At 33.5% G+C, this 24,603-nt stretch overlaps 1 protein-coding gene across 2 annotated transcripts; it reads right to left on the reverse strand.

The window, feature by feature from the left end:
- Window positions 1-621: 621 nt before the first annotated feature.
- On the reverse strand, window positions 622-24,599 carry LOC140052607 (uncharacterized). Of its 2 annotated transcripts, none has more exons than XM_072098250.1 (7): window positions 24,201-24,599; window positions 11,692-11,751; window positions 9,535-9,674; window positions 8,132-8,263; window positions 7,765-7,826; window positions 7,308-7,455; window positions 622-7,076 (listed from the first exon to the last, which is right to left on the reverse strand). In XM_072098250.1, exons 2-7 carry the CDS (start codon window positions 11,692-11,694, stop codon window positions 4,175-4,177), a joined length of 3,387 nt encoding a protein of 1,128 aa, XP_071954351.1. In that variant the 5' UTR covers window positions 11,695-11,751; window positions 24,201-24,599; the 3' UTR covers window positions 622-4,174. The 2 variants fall into 2 exon arrangements, with proteins under 2 accessions (XP_071954351.1, XP_071954350.1); XM_072098249.1 differs by lacking the exon at window positions 24,201-24,599 and adding an exon at window positions 17,654-17,773.
- Window positions 24,600-24,603: the final 4 nt, after the last annotated feature.

Below are 24,603 nucleotides of genomic sequence, written 5' to 3' on the forward strand. Positions count from 1 at the left end.
TAGTGGGAACCGAACATATTGAGTACTTTGATTAATTTAAATTCTTGATGACGTGTAAAAAAAAAGGGAAAACCCCAAACCAGACTCTACGGCAGAACACTTTGTAACACCTCAATTTCATGTGAAACGAACGAGAGAAATTCTGAAAACATCTCACAAAATACATAGTCAGGGGACATCGATATGAACATGCCTCGAAGAATTGTGTGTGGCACTGAAGGCACCCAGTATCTGATATTTGGTTGCCCTCTAAATTTCTTAAAAAAACCTTAGTGGCGTCTGAAATGAGCAAGATCAAGAATAGACTGTGTTCTTGTATTCCACAACCGATAAAACATTGTCATCTGGCTTGGTTGTTTATTTTAGTGCCCCAAGTACATTTGTGGGCTTCCCCGAAACTCAGCTGATTCTGAGAGATCTCGACATTTTATTTGGGTCCCAACAAAGGTGTACTCCTAATAGATGTTCTATTGTAACACGTATATATACAGGGCAATGTCGTAACAAACCCTACACCATCTGAATCAAGATGAAGTATTGCTGGCAAGGTACCTCTAAATTGATATTTTGTGATGTAATATTGAATACAAAATATTTAAACACACACATAATGTTCGCATATTATGTAAATTATTTTTATTCATGACTGGAGGCAGACTTAAGCGTTTATGAAGTTGACATTTTTAAAATTCATACAAAAATAGATTTAAATGTCTGCATTTAAGAAGTTGCAGATACGACACACATACAGACAGTTAATAGTGAATGAGAATATGAAATCTACAAACTTAATCGAATTCTACTTCATAAAATGATACTATTGAAAGACAACAATTATTTTACACGTCATTGTATGCGATTGTTTTATTAGAGGTCATAAATACTGTATCCAAATGTTATACGTCATAATGTATGCATAATTTTTAATACAGTACAATCTCAAAAATGGCATTAATCGTGTACAGGTTTCTTCTTCTATAAAGCTTCTAAGATTATTGGGATAATATTGTTTACATTTTGTTAAAATTGAACCATACATAAAAAGACGAACACAATTGTAAGGATTGTTGACCCGATAATACACGTTTGGTAGAATCAGGAGGAATCATGTTGAGGTGTGCAAGAGGGTATTTAAAATCCTCGTGTACAATCGAACAAACTACATGCTATTCTTAATCAGTGCTTATATTAATCTACGTATTTTCATGTGCATAGAGTAGTTAGAAATATTAAATCTGCATAATACTATTTTACAGGCAGGTAGTATATTCTGTACATGTATTTACACGTGTACAAACAGTGGAATAGGATAGGAGCTTTACTATTAATACTCCTGCTCATAGATTGTATATACTATGTATAATATCAATTTATACACACACATGGTCTAGTAAATAATTAAATTAGCGGTAAAGATAACCTGTAGACAATATACAACTCAGTCAATTCTGTGGGTGTCGATATAAATGATGTACTTGCTATGCAAAACAGTCACCAATTATAAGCAACGATAATCGATCACATTGAGCCGAAATGTTGGTGGTCAGAATTTCGGTCTCCAAAATGTGACCTTAAGGAAACATTTAGAAATTATGTTTGTCTTCAATTTAAAGTAACAATCGCATCATTATTATTGATAATATCCTATGTATTATCATCAAAAAGGAAAGTATACGGTACATCTAGAGTAGATTGTTTGTTTGCAAAGTTAAAAAAAAGAGCGTTGTATAAACTTTTTGAGAGTTAATGGGATTCTCAATCTCGATGAGGGCAGTGTTTAAGTACGTGTTAGGTTTAATAGTAAAAGAATTGAAAAAGAATAATTGTAAAGGCTTTTTACTACTACTAGGCCTATTAACTGAATACGTAATTCGTCCTTAAAATGTAGGCCTAATATCTGTACTTTATGCCCGGTACTACACAACCGTCTGATAGGTTATTAGGCCTAATTATTATCATAACTAATTTAATGCAAAATACGAGAATAGTCCGTTTTTGTAACAAGTATATTACGGTATTAATTATTAATCAAAAAATCATTTACTGGCTATACCTCTTGTAATATTCGTGCGGTAGGTTAACGTACTTTTATATTACATTTTAGGCAGCCAATACTTTGAGTTCTTTGAATGTTACATGCTAAAAATACAAACGATTTCCGTGTGAAGGATTCTAAACAGCATGGCACTGAAAGTTATATTTTCGAAAGCCCTACATTATGACAATTAATTTGCAACATAAAGTCTGCGCTGCATAGCTTAAACGAGCATAATAATTATATTCGTGCTTATGAAAACCTGTATTTGGCAGATGAGTCCAGCTCATTGACTGATACAAAGTATGAAACCTCATTAGTAGGCCTATACAATGATCAACACATTAAAACGTATAATATTTACATATTACATTCATTTTGTACAACTTTATATAAGAATTGTTCAGTATACAAACCAACACAATTAACTAGATATGTAAATTATTTTAAGAAACATGGACGAAATCTTAAATATTAAATTTATGCGCCGTGTGTACCCAGTACACAGATATCGTAATCATTGCCTGCCTGTTGACCACAACGACTGAATGGAAATAATTATGTCGACAATAACACTACGACGAAATTATCCAAGTAAAGTAAAAGATTTTTACAAAATAAGTATTAGTTGGGTAAAAGAAGTGAGTTTCCTATTAATTTATAGGCGACTTCGTCCAGGTTTCGCTGCATGCACTAGCTCTACTATTATTATAGCGTCATTAGTAACGTACGTAGTATCTCGCACCAAATATCAACACTCATGTTTGCACTAAATTATTACTCATTGCATTTGTTTTCCCAATGTTATCTAATTAATATATTATAATAGTGACATTTCATAATGACTGTTGAATTTTATATTGTAATATTACATAGGATAACGTGTTTGGTCAAAATGGTATATCACGTGACTAGCCATCCAAGAGGATCCGAAACGTTATTTTACACTAGGACATTATATCTGTTATAGTGAACAGTCCCTGACGTCACACCGGATTGTCATCAGTGGAGTCAATCTCGAAAGTGAAGTAAGTCTCTTTTACAAAATCATCGATGAAAAAAAATAATTATCAGTGTACAGAATTCGTTGTGAATTCCTCTGCAGATAATAAATACGATCATCACACCTATTAATGCATGTTGTTCCTGCTGTATGTAATCCACCAACTCTACTAAAAGTGTAACTTTTTTTTTGATGATTATAATAAAAAAGCTTAAGGCCCGTTTACACTAGGACGATAACGATCTACGATAACTATAAGATAAACATGCATTTTACATAAAACAAAGAATTAGAAAGAACTTTTAGAACAATTAATGAAAATAATAATATTTCCACATGTCCAATCAAATTACGTTATGATTAGTAAAGCTTGGTTCCCACTAGAACGTAACGCAAGGACGTAAACGCAAAGCAAGCGTTCTAACAAATGACAAGCGAAGATATAGAAAGTTAGCAATCACAAGCGAATAAGCCATCGCTTGTGATTGGTCAATTCACTTGCGTTGCGTTACGTCCTTGTGTTGCGTCGCTAGTGGGAACTACGCTTAAGAGCAACATTGTGACGATACAACGATTATTATTCTTGTTATTGATCATGTCGTCATTTGAATTTAGAAAACATTTATTTTTCTATCAAAGGACAGCATAAATGGTTATGCTATAGTTCTAGAATGAAAACTTCTTATATTTCTTTTGTTTTATGTAAAAAAAAAAAAGAATGATTATCGTCCTAGTATGTTTCAGCCTTTAAATAGAAAAATAATGAATTTAAAAGTATATATGTTGTATTGTATTTTATAACGTACAAAATAGGAAAATTTACAATAGCATAAATAACAATATTACGAAGGCATACATACTTTTGAGTTACACATGTAATTTATGTTTAGTGGGTCAACCACTTATTTCCATACGGAAGATGATTACAAATAAAAATTATAGAAAATATTTTAGACATATCATATTTACAAAGGTATATTCTATTATAAAAGGATTAGGACGCACATTATTCTTAATTTAATCTACTTAAGCGTTTATGACTCATAGCAAGAAAACATCATTCCCTATTATGATTATTGGTTATTTGAAAACAAAATGGTATATGTTATTAAATATTTTATTAATAAAAAATGAGATTAGTCGAAACTGTGGTAAGAGTCTGATGTGGAGCGATCTCGGCCAGCCTCGCGCCCTCTATCATCAGACCGTCGTGATGTAGAACCTAAAGATGACTGCTTGCTATAGCGTGCTTCTCTATTTGCAGAAAATCGTAATGGTGATCTATCACGCCTGTCATCATAAGGCTTCTGGGCAGCAAATACATCCAAGGCACTTTGTGTTCGATTTGAAACTCTCTTTCCGGAACTCCGAGTTGACATTGAAATGCTATTTTCAGACGAAATCCTTTTACTATGAAATTGATGTCTCTGTTCATTTGTTCGGTAATTATAATCTGTTCGAGTATGACCATTTTGATCGTCGTCCATAGTACATTCGGTACTATGTCTTCGTTCTAACAAAGGGGATTGGCTTTCGTCTTTAAGGCGTGTCAACGATGAGGCACTGTGTGGTCGTTCTCTTTGACTAGGAACATCCAAGAACGACATACCTCTGGATGGTTCTCTCACCAATTCGTACTCTTTACTTCCACCACCACCCCTACTTTCCCTGTATGTTAGTCTGTGCTCTTCGAATGATCTACTCCGCTTTTTATCAGATGGATAAATTGCTGGAGGTGCGTCGTCTTCAGCAAGTTCTATTGTTAGCGTTGGTGAGCAGGAAAACTTACGAAAATGTGTTGTGGAGGCGGGAGAATCTACGGTAAGAGAGCGTGACTGAGACGAAAGTCTTGGTGAGTGACGCGGTGAATGCCGGGATACTAATGGTTTTTGCTTCTTTGGCTCGTCATCATCCGGTGCAAGGAGGACAGGTATAGATAATATTCTTGATTTTTCACCATATAAGTTTCGCTTTATCTCCCCTCTTCCTCTTCCAATGCCACTGTAAAACACGTCATCTGCTTGAGGAGAAGGAATAATAGTTTTCTCAAACGGGTTAATGTGTGATGGTTCAGTAACTAATTGTTTGTTTCTATTAGTATCACAAATATCAGTTCTGGGAAGTTGAGGAGATCGTTTACAAACAGGTGTAAACGCGCTACTTCGGTTGCCCTCAACGGCATCATCAATATTCAAACGTTTATCTCTCTTGACTTCCCCTTCCAACCTAATGTGTTCGCTTGACCTCCATTCTGGAATTGTATCCCATGCCACTGGATCTTGTGGAACTTTGGAAGTAGCCTCTTCGGGTGGTGGAGGAGGATCATCCTCTCCTAATATTCGTTTCCGTTCCTCACGTAAGAATTCTTCCTCAATACTATCTTGTTGTAGTACAAATTTACGTGATGACATACGACTTCTACTGGAGGACATGCTAGATCCTGATTTTCTCGTCCAGAAATCTACATTATAATCTTCGCTAGCTGTCCTTGTGTCTGTGGAATCTGGGACTTCGAGAATTTTTCTCGGTGTATCGAGCAGAGAGTCACTATGTTGTTTTCTGCTTATTCTAAGTCGTCTGTTTCGTCGCGATTTGTATGTTGATGGCGTATCAAACATTGAATCCTGGCGGAGGAACTCTTTAAATATCTTGTCAGTCTTTTCGTCAATACTATAGTCGCGCTTGAAGTAGTACTGAAAACGGTCGTCTCTATGACTCCTAAATAATCTACCAAGTCTTCCAAATTTTCTTCGAACTGATGACGTTTCACTTTGTGAATCCGAACCTAGGTTGACAGATGCGTCACTAGCCGAATCAAAGTATGTAGATGCAGACTGCGAATCAATCTCGCTCTCATCTTCCGGAAAGCTGAAACTATCGTCAATGGCTTCACCTTTTCCGGAAGTAAATTGTCGACGTTTTTTTGAAGCAGTACGAGAATCACCGCGTTTACGCGCAAAAGACTCAGCATCGTCTTCAATTTCTGTCGATGTGTCTTTTACTAAGGAAGGATATTCTCGAATGGGACTTGACTCACTAGACAGACTTGGTACATAACTTTCGATACTTGTACTCTCCTTATCACTCATTGCATAAAGATAGCGTTTTTGTTCTGACATACATTTTTGTTGCTGTTCAATCGAAACATATCCGCTATCTCCTTGCATTTGGCGAAGGTTTCGACCTCCTTCTTTTCCGGAACTATCACCGGACTGTCCTTTGCTGCGATCAGAAGTATCCGACTCCTCGGTACTAATACTACTGAACGCCAAATCAAAACTGTCGTCTTTCGTACGGGCATGTAATTTGTGTTTCTGTTGCACCAATAGTCTGTCCTTACTGTCATCCATGGAATGATATCGTCGTTTAATTGTATTAACATCCTGTTTTTGAGTCATATTGTCTGGCTGAATAGCTGTAATCACTGTATCTGGTTCGGAACTGTTTGAGGTAGATTCCTCAAGCTCGAACGTGGCACGAAGTTTCCAGAGTTCCCGATAATCATGCTGCTTATCTGCACGAGAAGTTTGATCCTCAACCTCTATTTCAGGAAGTTGAACATCTCGAGCGAATCCTTTGTATTTGGAATCAATATAGTACTCGGCGGATAAAGGACGAACGTTCTGTAACATTGGTTTTGCTTTAGGAGAGGGCGGAGGTCGTGAATTAGAAACCCATGGAGCCTGAAATAAAGGCGAAATTTCATCATCGTCGTCATAAACGTCTCTATTATTGTAAGGTTGAGAACTCTCAATTTCATCAATGTATGTTTTTGAGTGTCCTTCTATATCTTTATGAAATTGAACAGATACTTCACTCAAGTGTGGACTTTCACACGGAGAAGGAGTTCTAGTAATTGCTTGCTGAACCTTTAGTGATGGCCTTGGTTTACTCTCCGGGCTCATGCGTTTTTCATTCCATTCTTTTAAGTCTTTTAATCTAGAAAGTTGTTCAATATCTAAGGATCTTGTTTGGTTGACATGTTGATCGTTAAAGTTTGGACTTCCATTGTGATTATCATTATCATCGTCAGTATATCTAAAGAAATTACAACAGTTTTGTGATTGTAAATTAATGTAAATTATTAAGAAACGTTTAACTTTTATATATTTATGTTTTTTTTAAATATCAGATTGTTCAAACAAGGCCTATATTATGATAATCAATAAGTAACTTACGGCTTCCTATATGTTATTTGCTAGACATGAAACTGCTCATGTATCGAATAAAAACGTAGCTTATAATTTGTGTAAAATTACATGCTTTTACCTTCTTGAATAGTTTGGTGTTTTCCTTAATTTTCCTTGAGGTCTATGAGAGTTGTTTTTCTTTTGGGTACTTGGAGAGTCTTCTACGCATATAATGTTCCCATTGCTTGTTTGAGCTCTTTCTGGTATTTCTGTCATCTGACATTCGTCTGAAGATAAAATAAAAATGAAATTGTAAGCCTTATTTTTGTTTTTTATTTTTGTTATCTTTATCATTAGACCATTGAAATGGCATGGCTTCACATCTCGCCGGGCCCTTTATTCATTCAAGTTGATTGGTTAAAAGTTTACTTTGAAAAAATAGGTGTGTTGTTAAATAATTGATGTTTAATTTGAACATTAGTTGAACCTTGATAGAATTAGAACAGCCTTTGGTACCGTAATACTTGTAAATGTCTTTACTTGATTCTCCGACGCAAACATGATAATAATACTGTATAAAGTAATTTTGCACTTACCCAATAATGGTTCCATTTTTATTCCATTTGAACGATGCGATGGTGGATGTTCATCTTCACCACTTTTAAACAAAGTCAAAACTTAAATGTTATTCAATGTGTTAAATCACAGAGTTTTGTCCATGTTAAATGTACTATATAAATGATCAGTGGCGTAAAGCATAGGCCTAGTGGCTCTCCAACGCTGAAGGCCTCGGGTATTTAGCCTTTTCGACATATTTTAATGCATGGATACTCAAGGGCCCCCATAAGATCCGGGCCCCTAGGTTTAGGCAGTGAGCGGTCATAACCGTTACGCCACTGTAAACGATTATGTCAATGAAGTTTTATTTTAAAACCAACCAAAACATACTGCATAAAAGCCTACCTATCATAATTCTCAGATTCGGCTTTTAGTGGAACCTGACTTTCTTCTCGTATAGGGGTAAAATGATGTTTATCACCAGCTGCTAGTTCTACGTTTATCCCATCTGGAAGATTATAAGGAGAACGTTGACGCCTGTAATGAAAAAAAGCAATAACTTAGTTTAAACGTTATTGTCGTTGCCATGAAAATGTATCTACCGTATTTAACGAATTGGTTGACAATAGTGCATTTTAAGGCGACATTGCACAAAATAACAGTAAATACAAAAGTTGAACTTCCTCACAATCTTTACCTTAACTGATGGAGCGCCATCATCAAGCAATTCAAATCGAGAGGTTCCATGGTAATAACAAAACACAGTATTGTAAGGCAATTAATTTGAATTTTGTACGAACAGAGTCCATTAAAAGCACGGATTAATCCAAATTCTAGTCGTAGCCTACGAACAACACATCACTTAACTTGACGAATTATAACGTATACGAAAGGTACACACCAATGGCGATCGTTAAAGGAACATGGTAAATTACATAGTCATTGATTGCCTCAAAATATGAATTCAGACAATCAATTAATTATAGATCTTTGCTTCGTAGACCGCCTCGAGACGATGTCAAAGACAAACATACAATCTCCAATGAGCTATGCTAACATGTTTTAGTAGTTATACCCGTGTCTCGGTCGACGCATCGATCATCTACTAATCGCGTTTTCATTGATTCTGAATATGAAACGCGTTACCCGTATCACTAACGCCTACGCCATTATACTTATGGTAAATGTCAGATATTGGGTTCATTTTAACCACGCTTCCTGAGTTGTACAGTTGCTTTATTCGTACGTTCGCAGATGCACATTCCTAGATGCACGTTCGCAGATGCACATTCCTAGATGCACGTTCGCAGATGCACATGCAGATGCACGTTCATTTGAGATTCAAAGAATCTCAAAATAGCTTAGTTCGTCAAATACCTAATTAATGTCCTATTATGAATGTCATAATATTGAAGTTATTAAAGTTTCTATATTTTAAAATTTTAACATTTTTTGCAAGTTAGCATTTGTGAACACAACAACGTCGCATATACAACCGGCCATAGTATTTAATATTCATGTTATAGTTTGCACAATTCATATGTCTATTCAACTTCTCCTCTATCCAAATATATGTTTTATGTATTATTTTCAAATTATATCATGAATTTTAATAGCTATATATATGGAGAATTATGTACTCTGTATTCTTTTTCCGAAAATAAAAGATGAAATGAAATGAAATGAAATATATAAATCGATATATTGGTGAATCTACAAAACTCCGAGTTACAACATGGGCTAAAATATTAAATAGCACGCTCTTTATCACTCTGTGCATTTCGCTCAGTGTTTCTGACTGAACTTACCGCCATAGACAGAATTTTCTATTTTTTCCAACACAGTATTTGCAGCAAAATATAAGTATGATGACCAGTACGAGTCCTACAATGACACCGCAGACTAGAATAACTAGTGGAAGGAGTGGCCGCTCTTTTTTCTCATCTACCTACAAATATGAATAAATACACATACAATTAACGTTATGTATTTCAAGAATAAAATCAGCGGCAACAAATGAATACAATTACGAATAATCTAGACGGTTCTGGAGGCTAGATTCATCGGATGCACTCCATTCGCGTAACGCCGAGATGTCTGAGGCCCCTGGGTTAGGAACTCCAAGTGGCCCTTCAACATTGGAGGCCTCGGGCGTTTTTAGCCATTTTCGACATTATTTTAACGCCTGTTTTTCCCTCTTACACTGCTCACGGGCCCCATAAGCTCCGGGCCCCTGTGTTTAGCCGGTGTGAGCGTTCATACATAATCGTTACGCCACTGCACTCATGCCATTCTGCACGCATGTGCAATTACTTCTCAGAATACTTTTCAAAATAAATTAAGTGTGCATTCGAAAAAAAATGGGTTGATCAACCGTACGTCCTTCCACTTAAGTATTAAAGTTAATGCCTTCTACCCACTTAAATTTCAACCTCACACCCACATTCTAAAGGAACTTTCTTAAACCAAACAGCACCCACTCACACTTTGAAGCCTAGGCATTTTCTGCATATTCTAAAACAAATTTATGAATTAAATTATTTCCATTTGTTTCTATAATGCTTACTCAATGATTTAAACTATTACATAAGCATTCAAAACAGCAGTGCATTGATATGATGCTTTGATCATTTACCAATCGCTATTCATCCCTTAATCTATTCGTGCGTATAATGTCAATGAAATTATGTATTACGTTCAAACTGAAGAGTATTTGTTTTTATCTCTGCAACTTCTTCTGGTTACCATGTATGTTATGTTTTAATGTTAATTGTTGTTATATTTACTACTGGTATAAATTTCCGTAATGACCAATGCAGCAATCTGAATTTAATTTACACTCGTTGGTGATAGGGTGATGATATTTGACCGTAGACGGATGGTTGTGAATAAAAAGAGCACCCAATACAATTAACGTATTGAGATAGAGTAGCAGAGGCAGAGCCATTACATATCCGACCATGGGGGTTGTGTTTATTATTTACACGTACGGTCATCATCAAATAAGCTAATGTATTCATTAGAATAAAGGCCTATAGATACATTAAGTTATTATAATATGACCTAATTCACACACATTTCTAGTTTATATAAGACATACGCCATTATCTTTCTCCATGCATCGTGCCGCATGAATACATTATTACATAAGCCTACGGTATGCAATACATTTTATTAGTGAATATGTAGTCTATAATTCATGTATTTCTTATTTTACAGAAATGTTTATATATATTATTATTATAATATGACTTATTGTATATTTATATATATTTATACTGTATAACGGCTCGGTCTCCCTCAATTTGCGTAGGAGGAATGTGTAGGCGTACACGTGGTTAGTTAAACGAATTTCTTGGTATTTATCATTTCTAACACAAAATGTTTATTAGGCGGTGGCAATAATGAACTAAATACTATAATATCTATGATTCTCAATGTTATGTTGTAACGGGTAAAATAGAACCTTACTTACATATTACTAGTGTGAACACTAAGATTATTAGGCCTATATTAGTATTGAGGATTGGAAGATGTTGAAGAATATAGCCTAATTAGTATTATTGGTAATGATTTATGATGATGATGCTTATTAAATGTGGTACTAAAACAACGATGATGATTTAATCAAAATTGTCTCTACTTTATTAAGATGATAAAGAATTATGATATTATGATACTGTGATGTATACAGTAAATATTTTACCTTATATGGTATCATGACGTACGACATTACTAGTGATGACGATACAGTTATCATTCTGAAGAAAGTGATCATTTACAATGATGATAATGCTAATGTATTTTCAACAATTATAATAATACTACAAAATTATCTTTGAAACGAGCACTCTTTCTTTGTTCTAAAGCTAACCCTGCCTCTGATTATCGTTGTAATTACCTGCATGTTGTAATTAGGAAGGATTAAAAAACTATATATGATAATAATACGGTATCAACATTACCATGTTTTACACAGTGAATCCGCATCTAATGGATAAACCAGGGACGGTGGCTTTACGGATCTGCAAGAAAAAAATACAGTTTCAATAAACATCTAGTACAATACAGATTAAAAACTCAAAATCGAAAACCAAGACTCCAGCAAAAGTGTTTCGAGGATTCGAGTGAGGATGCACGTCCCGATGACTCCACATGCATCATACAATGCATTATTCGTGACGTCACTTGTTTCTGGGTTCTAGATCGTCGCAAATGGAAATCTCCGTAATAACTTCAGTAAGTCATTATGCATGTGTAAAGACTAAATGTCACGCCAAACAATAACGTTATTAGTACAATAATTACTCTTTAAAACAGTTATCAATAATTTAGATTTTAAAAACTGTAATTATTAGCATTAGTGATAACGCACTCGATTCAGCTGTCACTAGATATATTCTAGCTGACTATCGCAAGTCATCTAGTATGGCTGTATATTAAATACGTAATATGACAGTTATAAGTAAATAAGGACAGATTATAATGTTAGAACTGCTTCATTGAATGTGTACTTAGACTTCTCCACATTATGGCAATATTTCTCAAGTATTGTACCATGTATCACATCAGTATCATAAGGTCGGTTAATGGTTAGATAGGGTCTAACGATACAGAGTTTCACATGTGATGCTGTACCAATCAATTTGCCTATTCTGGACAACAAATACATACAGTACACTGGTTTAAAGATGTATTGGCCCCAAAAAACATAAACAATGATGAAGATAATTAAATCAGACTTTGAATAGGTTATTTTGTATAGTTTCAATCAAGTTAATCGTTATTCGTAGATAAGATGTATAACGTTATTGCTTATAAAATAACATAAGGTTAAATCCAATTTTATTTTTTTTCAATTTTTAAAATCCAATTTTTGCTTTAAATTACAGTTTTTCAGGTAAATAAATGTTGTTTAGATCCAATTTTTGGTCAAAGTGGATAACTATTATGTTACATTATGGCATATTCAATTTAAAAAATTGTAAAAAATTATTTTTTAGATAGACAATATATCTTTAATTGAAACTATTGTTATTTTTTTTCACTTTATATAATATATAAATATTACAAAATTAAACAAACAGTGGAAAGAATTAGAAAACCTACGCGAAAAGAATATAAATATTATGCTATAATAAACATGCTTTGAATTAACAATCATTCAAACAGAATTATCTCCTGTATCAAAACATGGTTATCTGTCAAGTCATGGTTGATGGTTCAAAGATTACTAGAATAAGTGCAAGTCTTAGTTTTATACCAGAACGCGTAAGCCAAATATCCCGGATGGTGATTAAACAATAAAATATGACCGATAACACACCATAAAAATACAGCAATAAATATATATATAACATTAATAATATACAATATACGGGTAAAACAAACGAATACATAAGAGATATTAAAAAGCCACGTTATTAGTTTTAATCTATATGGATGCGAATCAGAATTGGACTATTACAACGAAAGTCATGAGCATGATTTCTTGAAAAGCGTTGAGAAGTAGTCATGTTATAAGAAATGAAGATATTGAAATTTAGATGTAGCTTTCCGAGGAATGTAGTGTTACTTTGTTGACTCAGAGTTGTTTGAATAAAATACAAAGTAGTATACAACTAGTGTGGGTAATACATCTTTGTTTGTCATGTTGACCTGGTAAATAATAAATGAATACAACTGAAAAACAATGAAGAGGAGGTGTTTTTGTATTAACTTTATTTCAGAAATCAATTAAATTTGTTTCTGATAAGTCTTCTAAAAATCATTCTACGGTTGCATTATGGGAGTATGTTTCCATACGTGTTTGATCCCAAAAAATACTGGGGTAATAATGCTTGTAAAGCGCCTTTGAGCATGATTACTCATGAAAAGGGCGCTATATAAATGTGATATTATATTATTATTTAAATATCAATCAAACTAATCCAATACTTTTTTTTCTGCTGAAGATCTTAAAATAAATTACCTAATTTTAAAACTTTTAAATTTACATCTTTTTAAAGTTATATCAGTAATTTGAGTTTTGAACGACCTCTATAATTACCTTTAATTTACAGTTTTAGTTGCAAAAGTCAATTAACTAAATGATGGAACTAAAACTTTAAGACCCAAGACATGACCAAACCTAAACAAATACTTCATGAGGAAATGTTCTCGAATGATCGGAATCGAACCGGTACTGGGTATGGTACTAGCGTTCCTGCTCCCAAAAGTTATCAATTCATAGAAGCACTGATGAAGAAAGTCTATCCGGTTGTTTTATAATTTTATAATTCGAAATAATTTTAGGAGGGATTAGCAAAATAAATATGGTTTTCAAAATGTTTATTTTATCGTGAGGTGAAGAAACGTTTGTTGATTTGGCCTAACTTCAAGGTTCAATCAAATTTATAAAATTAAGAGTAAATTCTGCATACATTGTTATTAAATATTATATTATGATCTTGCTGTTATCATTACACTATTGAATGAATAAATTATACCATTGTTACTAGGACTTACCATGACTAATGTATACAGAGTTAGTATTGGACATCTTTAGTGTTTATTATACAACAAAGCCTTTTTGCACGCGTCGTCCTAGTTTGCTTACCCGAGTTTCTACGTATTGTCTCGTAAACATAAACATAACGTTCAATTCATCCAAATTAATATAATCAAACTGCATATTGTTTTCTAAGTTTAGATTGGTGACGGATCAAGGCAATAGACGTATGACATGTAAATACTTTGCAACAAAAACAACAGAAGAAGAACGACTTTTCTTCATACACTGTTGGATCTTGAATAAACAAATAATAATTATAATAAATAATAATGGGAATATGATTAATTACGTTTTGTTTTCTATTGATGAAGAATGAAGTCTTAATCCTGATTATTTGTTATACTTTGTTTTCATTTAAATAAATTATTTAATAAAATATAATTAAATAATTCCTATAATACAAGCACATTATTACTTTCGAAAGATGAAGGCAAAACGTCGTCAATACATAACTATTTTGATAAATTGTAACTAAATCTATTAAAATAATCAATAAAGCTGCAAATCGATCATAAGTATTACCACCTCCAGTTTTCGACTTTAAACTTATAAACATGTTTATTGCATCCGGGATATTTCATTGATTTTCCTTACTATGACCAAGACAGTAATAAATGTTTACTATACTATAATTGAAAAAAAGGACAAAGTTGTATCAGTTAAATTAATTCTTAGATAATACAGACATCGGTGTGTGTGGGATTTTCTGAGTAATACATGACTAAAAGGATATCATAGGATGTCTGTGTGGGTTTTGTAGGTACTAAAGTACAGTTGAAGAAACTGGCATTCAGTGTGATTTACAACGCGCGTGGGGTTTAACGCACGCACGCACGTACATACAAATGCGCCTCAAATATTTGTGACAACATTCGTCTTCGAATACAGGCCACGATTATTCTCAATAAAAAATAACTACAAACTAAACTTAAACTCTGTTTACACTATCAAACTAGTTTTACTAAAAACAAGATCATATACATGGCTGCAGTCGCGTGCGCAAATTTGAGTTAGTGTTTACCGACCGACCAACCGACCGACATAGTGAACTGTAGAGTCGCGTTTGCACGCGACTAAAAGGTATGGTGTGCCCAAATATGGTAGTGATATACCATCATCGTGTCCATATAGGCACATCACATTATTTTGTCACATAAAGTTTATGTAAACAGAGTTTTAGATAATGTACACATCTATTTTTGTGTCCAATTGCGGCTCTAAATAAAATCAAATAGAATACAGTAATACCACCACACACCTGTAAGTAACTAAAATGTGGGCGTGGTCTAGTCATATTATTATCTTTTGGGTATAGGCATTACATTTTGGGATTAACTCCATTTCCTTCTAATTTTATGGACATGAGTTTCTTAACAATTCTTCAGACCAGAGTATCATGCGCATTCGTTATCCTAGCAAGAAACAGAGAACACATCTTATAATCTCTATATTTGATGCTTTCTTCATATGACGGAACATCTTCCACAAAGTTTCACCGATAAGATGATCACCCACGTGAAATTTTAAAATCCAAGGTCTTCAGATTCTCCCACATTTTGCAAACTGATTGCGAATTTAATTTCAAAATGTACGTGATTGTTGGCGTGCCCTTGGGCAATCATGAATACATCGATCAAGATGAGATCGTAGTTGTGACGTCATCAGCCTTATTCAAACGAATTCATAACTCGAGGAAATTGATCATCTTTAATATGAACTGAATATTTTGGTTAGATATGTATTTTCATATGTACTAATCATAATATTGTAAAAATAATAAATAATATAAGCTCGTTTGTTTACTTAATTTATGTTGTTGTCTTTACAAGCTTTAATATAATATCATAAAGATGTTATTAAGTATATAATAATAATAATATTCATAGATTTTATACTATAGAGGCCTTTAGTATTATCTATACATACAATATTAATGCGGTAATGTAAACAACATCGAGTTTATTACTACTATACTACCACGCCTATGTTTGTAATAACAGGTTGTCATATTAACGACAACATGATAAGGATAATTATTACTAAATAATTCATGTTTTTAATTTATTTTTTATATTCCACACCTGTCAGCCAATTACACAGGGTACTGGTAAAGGATAGTATTACAGTACAATATACCATCCACCAATGCATTATAATTCATAATAGAGTTAACATTGTAAACATTTAATAGCAAGGAAATGTATTATTATGACAATTAAGTACTAATTAATTAACTCCAAAAAGTAGTATAAATAAGTCTGTACGACGAGATCGAGTCTATTGTGAAAAATAAATTAAAACAAATAAATAAATAATTAAATAACTACATACTTCTTACATGGCATACTGTAACTATGGTAATATTTATATAGCAATAGAAGCTATGTAAGTAACATAATGCAGGTATCTGGGTCCTATGATGTTCAATTTCTTTTATTTTGGAAATAATTATATCTATTATATAAATACAAAACAAATAAATATTATACAAAAAAATGATATCAAAAATACAGTACCCTGAATATGTATATATGTAGAAATAAACACTGAAGTTTGAATAAGAGAATAACAAGAATGATTAAGAAAGACACATTGACACTCAGGAAGAATGAAATGAAAGATTAGACCATTTTGGAAAGAAAGAAACATTGAAAGAATAAAATCAAATCAGGTGGAAGGATACAAATGAACATTCGAATACGTGAAGAGAGTAAAGGAATAAACAAGTGACATGATAATAAATATGAGACAAATAGATGTGGCAAGGTCATGTAAATTATAGAAGAGATTAGATGGAATGGAAGGAAAGAAATATGGAGAGATAAGTAGAGAAATTTGCTATGAATCTACAAGAGAGCAACTGAAGAAGAAAGTATTATGTATATAATATATTAATATAATTAAGTTATTACCTACAAACCTATTTTAACATTTAATTGAGAAACAAAGTCTACACATAGAGGGCCTTCGCGCTCGAGCATAATGTAAAGCGTTTACGGACAGCAGGAAAAAATAATTTCTATTTTGCGCCAAATACGGTTCTGATTATCCCAAGGACCATTCGTATCTATCAATTTGTATATTCAGTAACTTTTTATGAATATTCATTAATTAATAATCATTGATGACGTATTGACGCACTGAAGTTATGAGTCGGGTATGATTTGAATTACACTCTGTAATATTGATTACTTTATTAACGCCATAGATCATTCAAAATACAAACTACATTTATAGACTAGTTGCCTTTCATAGATCAGGCGAGCAGTCTCGGAATCGATACGACAAGTCAGCGATAATAGCATTACTGAGAGGAAATTACCAGCGATGTGTGAACACTGTATCGTCTATATTTAATTCATTCACTCACTTACCTGATTAGGGAATAGAATTCTACGTCAACACTATCCTAGACATCGTATAATTCAGCGACTAAAATCCATGATATCCTATGATGGGTAAGAGTGAAGCAACTAAGGCACGGCTTCTCGGATAGGCGATTGCACTGGAGAATGAGTAGAAATATGCAGATTGCAATTAAATACTGTGCTTTATTAACATTTTCTTCACGGGTGCATTCGAGCGTAACATGTTCTAAACAACACTGCTACTGCTTCTCAAAAAGGAATCATCGGTACATACGTCATGCTTACGTTTGTAGGTTACCATGGTTGTATAACGACAACCTTCAATCATTATCAGTATTAGGAATCGGTTTTACTCAATATACTATCTTAGAAAAAAACGTAAAGGATGAATTTAAAGCCATTTCAATAAAACCGTTTGGATTGTAATTGGGAAGACAGCCAGGTGGTGCAGAAGAGTATTTATTTAAGCCTAATATACAATACTACAATACATATTATGTATGGCTCATGATTTCTAACTTTTTTATTGTTTATTATTATTATCGAATTTGAGGTCTTAACAAACGAAACTAATACAAACCTTTCATGTTTCATTATGAAATCAATTATATTATAGTACTATTAAATAAAATAAAAATAGTAAACATGAATGATAAGAAGAAAAGATGTTACGGTTAACATACATTTTTTTTTAAGAAAGCCGACCCGATCTATACTATCATTGTTTCAACACTGTTTTGTATCTTGCTGCGTTGTTCTTTTTATTGTATGTGTCCTGTCCTCAGGCATTTGAAATACATTTGAATACAGTATCCTCACACATGACATAATTTATCTATTAGGCCTATAGGTTCATGATACAAGATTAAAGAAGTCTTATTTTGAAAAAAAATTGTAATGTTTATGAAATTGAGGAAATATAAACCATATGGACATTTGATTTTTTTAAAAAGGGGGAAGAAAGCAAATGGAAATATTTTATGGAACTGAATTGATTGCCAAAGAACGCGAACTGAATGTTGAAGAAATGTTCAGAGTTATTGTGGATCGGACTATTGAAAAGCGAAGAGAAAATTGAAAGGAAAAAAGAATAATAGAAAAGGACTAAATGTAATGTGTTTTACTGATTATTCCTCTTTATGTGTTAAATAACAGGTAAAATACTTTTGGATGGTCCTTTCACAGTGGATAAACAAAATATGAAGATATCTGTTTTGTAAGAAGCGGTAATCATTAAAAATAAAATAAGTTCTTTTTGTTATTAATAAAGAAAAATAAAAATTCTATTTCCGTGATGATATATTTGCTACCAGCCAAAACCTTAGAGTAATAATCATCGTAGGCGTATCTCAAAGAACATAAACCCACGCTCTCAGTGGGCAACAGAAAACAATGTAATGCAATAAGACAGATGCTTTTTGTCTGATTAAGGAGAGTTATGAGTTCTTTCTTCTTCTGATTTTCATCTCCTGCTCTGCAATTAACCTACTCTGGTGCTTACTATTAATAGCGCTCTAACGGACTTTTCATTCGGAAACTACATTAGAACAACAGTATTCTTGCACACAACACAACTAATAGGCCTATGTTATTGTATTACTGTAGTATTGAAGAAAAACATCAATGCTTCTAGACTGAACAATCGAATTAGTTTCTAATTTAAAGATTTGATTATACGCCAAATTATAAACGTGTTGGTCACGCAAATTGTCATGAATCTGTAGATTTCGCACTCTAAAGCTCTGTCTACACTATCAAACCTTATGTGACAAAAAATGACATGTGCCCATATATGGACACGATGATGTCATATTACTACCTTATTTGGGCACACTTTGTTGTCAAACTAGTTTGATAGTGAAGACAGAGCGTGGAGGAAGGTTTTCTATGATTGGTCAGAATAATTCATATGTATATGCTTTGGTCGTATTTTGGTCGATTTTCAATAACATTTAGAAGCGTAGTAGCCACAACTTTAATGAACACAAGTCATTCAAAAGACATTTTAAAATGTTAGGCCTCGGCACCTCTATCTATACTTCAAAATAGGACAGTGTAGTATTCACAAATGAGGGTGGCACTGAGGTGGATGTAACTCCTCACACAGGAGATATTGTGGTTTAGGCGGTTCGCCTTCAAAGTGATGGCGTTGAATATGTTATTGATATCACTGAGTGTATGCTTAGTTACGAACGCTACAGACACATCTAGAACATATCGATCATGTATGTGTTAATACTACATATGACGTAATCGCAGAACATGTAGCATATATTATTGTTTAATGATATAACAAATGATAAAGGTCATTAATAATTATTTTGTTTTCTTTTCATTATTATTAAAATATAAAATTGTAAACTAATGTGGAATTCACAGTCACAAAAAAAAGTTGCCAAAAACAAGATCAAAACAAGATCACATAAAATGAAAAATCGGTAGTTAATCCGCTTTTCTCGAAGTAGAAACACTAGTAAGGTACTTTAGAATTGTGTTGTTTCATCAGCTATTTTGGTACACATTACAATTTAAGGCTTTGAATGAATTCGGTGTTGTATCACGTAGACCTTTTCGTTGATCTGTTGTCGTATAATCGAATTAAGATTATGTTTCCTATCTATAAACTCTTAATATACTTAACTCTGTATTTTATTATTTGTATTGTCAATTGTGGCGGCATTATTTTTTGAATACATTTGAATTTTGATAATTGATTGCGAGTAAGTAAATCAGTAGTATTGTTGTGTTTGTTTTCACCATAACTGGCGCTTAGACAATTGACGATAGTAAAGATTGTAATATCAGTCTTTGACGAAAGTTAGTAACGTCACAGAGGAATCGGATTATTTCACGAGCAAGCCGAACGAACACGAACAGTACACGAATAGGCTTGAATATTGAGAATTCGATCGTTTGGGAACAAGCCGAACGAACACGAACAGTACACGAATATGCTCGAATAATGAGAATTCGATCGTTCACGTTCTTGATGTATAAATGTTAAATTTTTATGAGTGACACATTTTTTATAACGTTATTTACAATTGGTGACAAAAATCTTAAAGGAATCAGTCTAACGCTTAAGATTTAATTGTTTTTAAAGTTCAAATTATTTTGGTTGAACAACTGCTAAATTACAATCGTCGTTGCGTTTAAGACCAGTCGATATTGTTTAATCATGGGCAAAATTGTTTTACACAATGATGTGAAAATGGCCAGTGCATGACGTATAAGAACCCGGATGGAATACATAACCTGATGAATACAATGTTTTAATGATTGAAAGATCTATTGTGATTTATGCGATGCTATAACGCGTTACCATTTGACGCAACGCAAGGACGTAGTCTCGCCGTAACTGATTTGACCAATCATAACATCTTTTTCTCGGCACTGCATCGGATTTCTCAAGAAATGAAAACTATTGTCGTATGTGAACCCACAGCACATAGAACCACCTGATAATAACAACTCGACGATTATCTAAACTGTAGTTTGTGGTTGTCAACTCACTTGCGTTGCGCATACGTCGTCTGCGTTGCGTCCAAGTGATAACGCTGTTTTATTTGCATCGAGAAAAGCGGTTGTAGTCACTCGCTGCTGTTTTATTTTAAGTAGAATCATCCCGTATAAACCTATATTGCATGTGTAAAGGGATATATATACTGAAAATGCTATTTTCCTTGTGTAAGGCCGGTTTTCCACTAGGTGAACTTATTCATGCGAATCGAAAAGTGTTATGCGCATACGTATTTTTTATATTTTCATCTACTTTTTATGACGTGAAAAATGCGCAACAAATCGAAACTCGGCATTTAGGTACATTCCTTTTTACTAATAAATGTGAACTTAAATTGAATTTTCAACAACTAACGTTGGTGTGTTTTAATTCCATGGCATGTGTTGTAAAAACAGGTCCATATACCATATATACACATAACACGGACTCCAAAGTTGTTTTTTTTTTAATCGTTTAAGCCTAATCATGTATTTATACTTATGAATATATTTCCTGACAAATAACAATAATCTGGCAAATTAATGTTCGTCACAAAAATATATATAAAAAAAGCTAATTTTAAAAGGATCTTGGCTAAACTCTGAAAAAATCCGGGCAGTCAAATTGCTAAAAGTGACTCTTGCTACTACTGTATGCAACTAAATAAGACCGTACAAACGAAATTTATTGAAAGTTCATTCTTCAATATATTAAGAAATCGACGAGTGACTCATTGTATTGCGTGCCTACAACCGTAGTTCTCATTAAATGTGTCCTGTTATAATATCGGACTTCATATTTACGTAAGTTGCAATAGTATGTGGTTAATTAGAGTCGTATTCAGACGAATATTATCTTCTGAAATGTCAATATTTAACGAACAATACAATGTCGCATTGGGTTAAAGTCTCATTTGATGTTTTAGATTGTAATATTCTGTAAGGTCTAGCAATTTAATTTCAAGATATTGAACTTGCTATTCAGGATCAAAATAAGGAATTTTGTTAAACGGTTTAAAATTAAGTCGATAACTAATAACGTATTTGGAATATGTATGTGGTATTATTATGGAAACAACCGATGTTAATTATATTTTTAATAATAATAATAACAAAAAAAATTATCCGATACAAGCCTAGCGACAATAAACAGCCTGACCATATCGTGTCTGCAAACCTGGTGTTTTATTTTATAATGAGAAATCATTATAGAGGGTTAGCTGTAAGTTTATATTTAGGTATATCATATATAGATATTTTATCTAGACATGATACCACATACCGTACGAGAATCTGCTGAACTGGTTTTAAGACAGCTTCGTGTAAAAGTGCGCAATCAATTCCATCATGCGTCTAAGCCATTTTACTGTTGTTGCGAACCGTGTATTATAATATCGATTTAAAGATTGGATTACACACCATACTGTGAAGGTGTACGCTAATACCAGAGTGATATCCAATAGATCACCATTATTGTTTGAATTACTAGGCATTAGCCTACATGAGTCTTGAAAATTGTTGTTAAAATATTAGTACACAGTACGTAGCCTATTAGGTCAACGCAAAAATTGTATCGTGTTAAAACTCAACAATTATTGCCGAAATTCGACAAATCTACGAGCTTTCGTGTATTGTTTGATTTCATTTAAACAAACAAATTAATCATGCATTTCTCAGGTCATGTTTTTGTCATGAATGATCTTTAACAATAAATGATCAATTCAAATGTTCTTACGTCACGATGGCGCGTATCGACATCATTATGCGCTAAGGTAATAACCAATAATAGCGACCTACACCAGGGGAACCTAATATCCATTAGGCATTGAATGATTAATTATTGAATGGCTAGTCAATTAACAGGTTCAGGTATGATACATGCTTACAGTGGCTTTTTCTCGAGTATTGAAACATAGGCCTACTATACATTTACATTTATGAGTAATATTTTATGGTTTTTTAATCTTTATTAATAAACTATTTGCAAGATATATAAATTACATTTCCTGTACGTTGTTCACATACCAGTGACGTCATGTCAATTCATTTTGCACATGCGGTGATTTCAGGACGTGCTTATTCTCACTCGATTCCTCGGCATGGTTTTGGCGAATTCTAGGTTCAGGTCCACGATTCGTAGGTCGTCGCCGTATTAGGCCAATTCGTGTATCGGTTATGTCGTTAGTTCAATTAATTCTTACGTAACTCACACATGTACGTATACATGTTTGCTCGAGCCTATATAATAATCTAGATTTAGGACGCAACGCAAGAGCCGTAAGCGCAACATCAGTGAGTTGACCAATCAATTATTCGAACTGTCGCTTGTCATTGGTCAACTCACTTCGTCTATGAACTTGATTTGTGTAATTTGTGTGTAGTGTAAACCACGCTTGGTGCCGGGATCTACCCGACGGAGGGGCAACGTGTCCAACGTGCCGGTGTCAATCTATCTGAGGCTTCCCTCTCCTTAGATAAGCACCACCTTTGTGAAAGAGCATGCCACATCTCATCACCGGATTATAATAATAAAGGTGCATGATATGCTAGACGAATGCATGTTTATGTATGACACGCTATAGAAGATTACATATGCTTATCTATATGACACTGTGATGATAATGTTATAGACAAATCTATGTTTATTATGAGGCTGTGAGGAGGCCAGGATAATGCAGATCAGAAGCTGATTCTATGTTTGCAATGTCTCCTCTTTAGAGCGTTTCTACCTAACAGCGAACGATTTTGATCATTTGCATATTATCATTTTCCGTCGATTTATATATTATACAATAGACATATTATAGTCCGTGATTATGTCATGATGAGTATCCATTTATGTTACAATATCACCCGCAATTCTAGAATCTAAGACCTACATCTAGAAAAAACCGATGACGTCATAACTTAGGTAAGAAAAGATTCAGGTCTTTGTTTGGTTAGGGTGTGATATCTAGAAATTGCTTGTTAACCGTGAATGACTGAAAGACTATTCCAGTACACTGATCATGTCAAATATTTGATTTATAGTCATGTTAAAATTAATCAAACTTACCTAGGCCCTCGCACGTTGCAGTTCGGTGAACGTGGTCGTCCAATGGATGATAACAGCCTTTTAGGCACGCTGCATGAGAAGTGCGCCTAAAAAACTTAGCGTGTATTCTTTTAAAAATAATTGAGCATTATGATAAAAGATCTTCTGCTACACGAACACAAATCAGTAACATCATATTCCTATCCGAGTTTCCACCTTCTATACTGATGAAATGGTTCAGTTATTAAATAATCCCACGCTCTGTTCTAATAATCATAATGCGAGGTTGAATATTATATTGCGTCGTCTTCGTATCATCTGCGCTCTATGTTGTTGTTATTATTCAAAAGCTCACGCAATAAACATTGGGCATTTTGGTATCATTAGCAATAGCATAAAAACAGCCTATCATATAACAAGGTGT

Source organism: Antedon mediterranea, chromosome 6 (assembly GCF_964355755.1).
Source record: "Antedon mediterranea chromosome 6, ecAntMedi1.1, whole genome shotgun sequence".
NCBI classification, from domain to species: Eukaryota; Metazoa; Echinodermata; class Crinoidea; order Comatulida; family Antedonidae; genus Antedon; species Antedon mediterranea.

Coding starts and splice junctions, on each gene's coding strand:
- LOC140052607 (XM_072098250.1), bottom strand. Junction 8,264..9,534: donor AGAAAATTCTGTCTATGGCG/GTAAGTTCAGTC, acceptor TTTTCATTACAG/GCGTCAACGTTCTCCTTATA. Junction 7,827..8,131: donor GAATCTGAGAATTATGATAG/GTAGGCTTTTAT, acceptor TTTGTTTAAAAG/TGGTGAAGATGAACATCCAC.